The sequence below is a fragment of the Orycteropus afer genome, unplaced genomic scaffold (genome assembly GCF_000298275.1).
Source record: "Orycteropus afer afer isolate SDZICR_OR568_19922 unplaced genomic scaffold, OryAfe1.0 scaffold00044, whole genome shotgun sequence".
Classification (NCBI taxonomy): domain Eukaryota; kingdom Metazoa; phylum Chordata; class Mammalia; order Tubulidentata; family Orycteropodidae; genus Orycteropus; species Orycteropus afer.
Genome location: NW_006921631.1, coordinates 7,489,662 through 7,497,544, shown reverse-complemented (window position 1 = coordinate 7,497,544; position 7,883 = coordinate 7,489,662). Strand labels below are relative to the sequence as shown.

General features: G+C 41.4%; 1 protein-coding gene across 1 annotated transcript in view; it reads right to left on the bottom strand.

Annotated features, from left to right (window-relative positions):
• ILDR2 (immunoglobulin like domain containing receptor 2) overlaps nt 1-7,273 on the bottom strand; it is an 81,868-nt gene extending 74,595 nt beyond the window's left edge. The window contains exons 1-2 of the mRNA XM_007937739.2: nt 6,943-7,273; nt 5,964-6,083 (exon numbers count right to left, since the gene is read on the bottom strand). Coding sequence (XP_007935930.2) covers nt 5,964-6,083; nt 6,943-7,273 — 451 coding nt within the window. The remainder of the gene's footprint in view (nt 1-5,963; nt 6,084-6,942) is intronic.
• Between the last annotated feature and the right edge of the window lie 610 nt (nt 7,274-7,883).

Sequence of the window (7,883 nt, the reverse complement as noted above, 5' to 3'; positions counted from 1 at the left end):
GAACTCTAAGCACCTGGAGAGAGTGGGCACCTCCCAGAACCTTGTTTTGTGCCACTCCCAACAGATACACTCCAGGTGGACAACTTCAGCAATCAGGAGCTCCTCAGTTGCTCATAGCAAATCCCACCTTGGAGTTTACAAAGACTTATGGGTAGAAAAGCCACACTAAGTAATTTACTACACCACACCTAGAAGTGTCATTGAAATCTATCCACCATGGGTAACCCTGCAGGTATTTGAAATACTGGTGGCATAGCCTCTAGCCTAATAGCAACACACAAGTCACCACAGTACAACAAACTGACAGACCAGTGGTGGACTGAAACTTTATAGGTTAACAAATAAATATTTATCATTAGCTAAAATTATATAAAGGTGAACGATAGTTGGTCCTTACCTCTAAAGAGCTCACAGCCCAGCACTATTGAGAAGCTATAAATTTTGTGAGAGAAATTAAAGCAAGAACCAATGTCACCACTTTTATCAATTAAAATAAGAATATAAAACCAATCAGTAGGCTCTGTCCTTGGCCCTCTTTATTTAACCTTCCCAGGTAACTCATCTATTCTAAGGTTTTGATTATTACTCATGACTCTCAAATTTATCGTCTCTAATCCTCACATCTCCCTTGAGTTCCAGACCTGCATTCCTAATTGTCAGCAAGCCATCTCTACCTGCGGTCCTGCAGGCATCTCATATTCAACATGTTCAAAACCAAATTAATTCTCCTGCCTCCTTACTCTGCTTTTCCTTTTGTGTCCTTGCTCTCAATTGATGAATGGTTACTCATCTAGCTAACAACCCTGCTGTCCTCTCTGACTCATCCCTCTCTCTCATTTCCTTTATATATTAGTCACCAAAATCCATTGCTTCCATCTCAGACATATTTCTCTGTTGTCTCTTGTCAATTCACTACTCTGGTTGTGCATCTCATAACCCCCTCACCATGCTACTGTAGGAGCCCCATACCAAACTCTGCTCTAGTCTCCATTCTCTAATCCATCATTTACACTGCTGCTAATTATTACTATTAATAATTATTGGAAGCGAGAATGGCCAGACTTCGTCTCACCTACTTTGGTCATGTTGTCAGAAGGAACCATTCCCTGCAGAAGGATGTCATGCTTGGTAAAGTGGAGGGTCGATAAAGAAGGCAAAGGCCCTCAACAAGATGGACAGACACAGTGGCTGCGGTGATGGGCTCAGGTATAGCAAGGATCATGAGGCTGACACAGGACTGGGCAGTGTTTCATTCTGCTGTGCATAGGGTCGCTATGAGTTAGAGACAACTCAACAGCATCTAACAACAACAACAACAATTACTGTTCCTGTCTTGAGATCTAATCTCTTTCCTTCGTTAACCTTTCTTCAAAATCTTTTTGGCTTCCCAAAATCTTCAAGATGAAATCTAAGCTTCTTAGTCTGACATATAAGACACTTCACAATTTTGCTGTACCAATTTTTCCAATTTCACCTTTGTTAATGGAATGATGAAATCAAATTCCTTTTAACTTTGCCTCTAATCCCTTTAATTCCTTCTTCCTTACTAATTCATCATCTGAAATTCCAACCAGTTTTCTATTCCCCATCATGTGGTCATCTCCAGAAAGTGCTAAAATTGTTGACTGCTTCAAGTTACCATCAATAATTCCTTTTCCTCACTCTGGTAGGTTTCATCCTTTGAGCCCTGACCTACTGCAAAAGACCGCAAGTTATTCCCTCTAGCTTTCTTATTAATAACCCTTTTGTATATTCTTGTAAACTAGCCTGTAACCCCTTTTCTTTGTCATGAGGATTAAATTCCTGGGAGGTCATTTTCTTTATGGCAGTCACATCACTTGTGTTCATCTACCTCTTAATCCGAGAATTTTAGAGCTGAAATGAAGCTCAATTGTAACTTAATTGAGTACCTTTTCCTATGCATAAATGCCTGATATAACTCTGACCAAAAAAAAAAAAAAAAATTCCACCCTCTTGAGTATCTCCAGAGCTCTGGTGGCACAGTACCTAAGGCATTTGACTGTTAACCAGAAGGCTGGCAGTTCAAACCCACCAGCCACTCCACAGAAGGAAGACTGGACAATCTACTTCCATAAAGATTTAATGTCTTGGAAACCTAAAGGGGGTCGCTATGAGTCAGAATCAAATCAATGGCAGAGAGTTTGGTTTTTGTGAGTTCAACATCTCCAGAGACAGAGAAATCATTACTCTTGAGAATGTCTATCCTTATCTTTAGGTGTCTCCAATTGTTAATAGTTTTTTCCTTCACACTGAGATGGACTACCCCTTGTAACTTGCACTTCTGGTTCTAATTTTACCTAACCACACAAGGTAAATTTCTAACACCCATTTTACATAGTTTTCCTTCATCTATTTGAAGATACTTTCCATGTTCCCTGTTCTAAGTTCTCTTTCCGTAGACCAAATCCTCCCAGTTCCTCCAACTATTCCTCATATAAAATTGAATGACCTGAGCCACTGGTTCATGGAGGCTGTAATTAGCACACTGTGGTCTCAGTTCTCTTCCCCCTGAGGTCCTCACCTCCTTGGGGATGATCTCTGAAATCAGGTTGCTCTCCTGGTCCCATATAAAAAGAATACCTAACAAATAAGGCTTGGAGAATATAACAACTAAACAGATTTTTTAAAACTGTGAAAGTATTTTTTAAAATTTTTATAGAGGTGTGTCAAGGCAAAGAAGACTCAGGATTTTGAAAGCTCTAAGTACTTTTAGAATGTAAATACAGTATGTTTTGCACCCAGAAAATTCTCAGGTTTCATGCCAACCCTTTAAATAAGTAACGCAACTAGTATGGCCCTAAAAACTATAAGACAAATGTATCATGCTTTGAACATAACAGAATTATGTGATTCCCCTCTGTAGTGCAATGGGTTTCTCATATATATATGGCCTTTCTGGCCAACAATGATTGACTAAGCCATAATCTAACAAGGGATTGGTTAGTCTACTGTGCAAACAGAGTGTATAAAACCACCCAGTAGAATTGTGGAAACTGTCAATTACTATGCAAATTAAGTGTCAGTGCCCCACCAAGGGGACTGGTCAGTTCATGGTCTAGTGGGAGGATCATACCTTGAAACTGACAAGAAGTAGGCTTACATAAGGGTCAATTGCACAGAAGTTGAGGGGATCTCACTATCAACAGAAGAGCCTAGAGCTGAGCACATCCTTTGGACCCAGGCCACCTGTGCTAAAAAATCTCCTAGACACAGTAAAGAGAGAGCTCTAACACTGACAACAGCGAGAGATGGCATGAGATGGTTCAGCAGCACAAGTGGCAGGAACCAGGAGACTGGTGCCAGGTAGCTGCTGTGACTTATCACCTATGGAGCAAGAGAGAGCTGAGTGCCTTCGGGCAGGAGAGTGCTGAATGAGTAGGGTACCTTCAGGCATTTGTCAGAGGAGCTAATGAGTTCTAACACTTGCCTGGCCTGTGGGCACAGCTGAGAGAAGAGCTATTTGCCTCAAGGGACAGCTGAAAGAAGCTGAGAGCTATCTTGGTTGGAAGCTGTCCTGATTGAAGAACTGTATACTGTCTTCTGAGTTGTATCCTGTTACATCCAAGTTGATCCTGATCTCCAGTTGTAGCCTGTTACTTCCCTAATAAACCACATAATCATGAGTATGATCTGTGTGGCCACTGCTACAAATTAGCAACCCAGCAGAGAAAGTAAAGAATGTCGTGGGGGAGGCAGGCAGATGGCTAGTATTAGCAAGGGTGAAAAAACTGGATAGTGGGAAGTATGTCTAATCTCTACCTCACAGGAATCAGGTTTGAACTGATCGTGATTCTCACCCTTCCTCCTGAATGCAGACAAGGGCTGATGCTTGTAGATTACAGCCTCCTTAAGAATCCTAGCTTGTACCTGTTTAGCTCATGGATATGCGTCTTCTGCTGTGATGACTTTTGATTTGTGGCCTCCTCAGTTATCTTATGCAGTTCTTTTTAGAGTACCACTGATTTTGTTTATCATCTTTCCTCCCACCTGCACCTTCCTTTTACCCACTTCTCAGCTGCTGGCCTCTTTTTGTCCTGAGAATCCTATATTCACACAAGTTGCTCTGTATGTTTTGATTTAGAGGAATGCCCTTCATATACTTCAGCACATCCCCAGAGGACGAGGCTTTCATTCTATTCATTTCCCCACATTTCCAGAACCACTGGGACCAAATTATTTAAAGTGGTTCTTACCTGGCCTTCTTTTCCTCCACAGGCAATTACTTCTCTGAAAATGGCTGCACTGGCCAAATAACTTCACAATTAGCTAATTGCAGGTTCAATGAGCCACTTGTTCCTCCAAACTTGGCCATTAGAGATGTATGATTAAGCAGAAATTTATCTTTTTATTCCCCCCTGGTTTACAGAGGCACAGCAAATCCCAAATCTGGTTTCCCTGTGCTCATTTACAATGCTAATATAAGCCTTCTACTTTTTTATTTCCTTCTTTTACACATCATAGCTGTTACACATTACATATTGGACCCAAGGATTATGTATTTTAATTAAGTCAACCCTCTGACAATGCAGACCGTTATTACCTTAATCCATTTTGCAAGAGATAAAACTAAAGCAGCAGAGCAGCTGGTTTGCCAAAGTCTCATAGTCGTGATAGGGACTAAACCTAAAAATCTTAAATACTAAATGTCACTTTCTGCTTGGGGATTCAGGTTATCACACAGGGTGAAATCAACCTTCCACCTCATTTGCCTTTAAAAGAAAGCACCCATAACTGTTCTCCCAAATTGCTGTCTCTTGGTTTCATGGAAGCTACAAAAAAGGTAATTCCTTTTGAAAGATGGCTTAGGTATGTATTCTGAACTACATACTGTACTTTATTTTCTTAATTTCCATGCATTTTATTCTTATTGTCTTTTTCAACATTTGTAGAGCATGGGGTATGTGCTCAATAGTCAGTTTTACACAGAAGCTCATCCCCCCCCTGACATTCCGCCAATCCATGAACAAGGAGAAGTGGCCAAAAGTAATGGGTTTTCATTTCTGAAGAAATTAATATTAATAAGGATTATATATTTGCTTTGAGAGTCAGACACTTTTAGGTTTCAAGAAATGTGCCTTGCAATTAAACACCAGCATATTTCCCAAAGAGCTTTCTTCATTGAGCACATCTTACTACTAAACTCTTTAGCTTATAGTCATCTTTCTTTTAACTGTCTTAAGTGGGGGTAATTGGATGGGAAAAGTCTCCTGCAGTTACAGGAGACTCCAACATACTAAAAGCCAACGCAACCACTGCCATGGAGTTGGATCTGACACATAGTGACCCCTCCTTGGGTTTCCAAGGCAGTATCACTACAGAAGTAGATTGTCCAACCTTTCTTCCAGAGTAGAGTCTCTACCCTGATTCAAAGGCCTCTTGCATATTCTCTAACGATTAGCATACAAAAAAAAAAAAAACAAGTAACAGGAGAGAGGATAACAGAGGAATCAGAGTTAAAAGGAAAAGTGGAAGAAAAAGGGAAAGAAAACTAAGAAAGCAAAAGAAGCTTTCAAGATAATGCTAAAAAGGGGGTCATAATCAACAACCAAATCCGCTGCCATTGAGTTGATTACAACTCATAGTGACTGTATAGGACACAGTAGAACTGCCCCATAGGGTTTCCAAGGCTATAAATCTTTATGGAAGCAGATTGCCTCATCTCTCTCCCACAGAGTGGCTGGTGGGTTCAAACGCTGGATATTTTGGTTAGTAGCCAGCTGCTTTAACCACTGCACCTTCAGAGCTCCTATGCGGACCATAGCCTCCAAATAACAAGACATTGTAAATACAGCCACTGCTCATAAAGAACATATACTAAAATGGGTGTGCCTGCACACAAAAGGAAAAGACTGTGCATGCAGCCTACTGACACACACAGGTAAAGTGAGAAGGATGCAAACAAGCAGTCTAAGATGAAAATGCTGCAAATGGTTTACACTTACCCAACACCAGCAATTCCACCGAGTCCTCATTTTTGCCCTCCAGATCATCAGGGGTGGTGATAATGCAGTAATAGAGCCCACTGTCTCCCCACAGGAGTTTTCCAATTTGAAGATCTGCATCTGTTATCACAAAAAGAAGGGCCCAGTCCTAAAACTCTGTCTTCTGAAAGGAAAACATTGAACATTGTTCTATTTCTTTACCTGGATGGTGGTTGAAAAGGTATTTGCTTTATTTAAAACAAACAAACAAAAAACAGTAACAAAACTAGCATCCCTAAGGCTGGAGAATTAGAACACAACCAGAAACTGGTCTAGTTTTAGTCTAGTTTTAGGAGTCAGAGATGGATTTGAACCATGCCTATAAAGGCACCTGAGAGCCAGGTAAATTCTAGACTAACTATGGAGTCCTGGAAGTGAGCTGACTTCACAGGACTGTACAAATATTCAGATGATGCAACAGATCACGTCAGTCTCTTGGGACCTTTTTCTGATCCAAAACTTTAGGAGCAGGAGAAGGGTGGAACTGATGCAAAGCTGTCTGGTTCTTGGCAGTGGCATTGACCTGACTCTACAACTTATATGCACACATCCCTTCTCCCAGAGGAGAAAAGTCTTTAGGGAAGTATACTTTCTAGGCTTGGGAAATAGCCATAAAGGCTGATGTCAAAGCAAAGGATGTCTGGCTAAAGAAGTATTTCACTTCTCACATTGCAGTTCAGTTCTGAAAACAAGCACATGAAACTCAAGGTTAGGCTCTGAATAGACCAATTCCGAAGCTTAACTCTATATCTTCTCCAGATACACACTCTCCACCATCACTGTCCCAACTAAGCTATGTGCTAAGTGTCTTGATGCTCCTGTCTCCCATAAAATCAAAGTCTTGAGGGGTTAGAAAGTGAGAGGCTGTCATCCCCTTGTCCTGAGAATATGGAACCAACCTCTTCCTGTTCCCTAGATTCAAACCAGGAGGCATTATTACCATGAACAATAGTGATCTCTCTGCCCCTGTAGAAATCTCCCAGGGTGACGGTAGAGCCCTGTTTTGAAGCCACCACTCGAACAGTCCGCCTGCTGTCTAAACAATCCAAGTAGGGATCCCATTCCAGGTTTCTCTTGCTGAGAGACTGGGCCCGGGGAGAGGCCATGCCCAAGGATTCTCCCATGCGATCCTGGCAGTAGGACTTGAACTTCCACTGCACGACTGCAGGCTGATGGGAGGATGTGGAGAAGTGGCAGCGAAGCACAGTGGGCTGGAAAAGCATGGCTACTTTCTTCTTTTCAGGAACTGTGACCTGAAGGCCTTCAGTCATGGCTGCAAAACAGAATCAGCATATCCAAATAGTATCCATATCCTCAACTTCACCTCACTGCACAGGGTCATTCCTCCACCTATCTTCCTAGACTGTTCCTCCTCCCATTTTCTCCATTACAATTAATGGCATCAATAACCATCTGGTTGTCATGCCCCCAAACCTACCCTTACCCCCATATCTAATCAATCACTAAGTCATGTTAACATGATCTCTTAACATCTTTAATATTTTTCCCTTCATCATCAAGCCCACCACCATTGCTTTTGTTAATAACCCAAACCCAAACCAAACCAAACCCACTGCCATTGAGTCAATTCCAACTCATAGCGACCTTCATTGGTTTTCCAAGGTTGTAAATCTTTATGGAAGTAGATTGCTTCATCTTCCTTCCATGGAGCAGCTAGTGGGTTTGAATTGCCAATCTTCTATTTAGCAGTCAAATGCCTTACCCACTATGTCACCAGAGCTCCTTATTGCTTTTTTTCAGGCCTTTTTTCTTTATTGCAGTATTATAGTAATATCTTGTCTGGTCTCCCTGCTACAGTCTACCCCATCCCATACATTCTCTTTACTGTTCAAGTGATCTTTCCAAATCTGTCTGGTATAG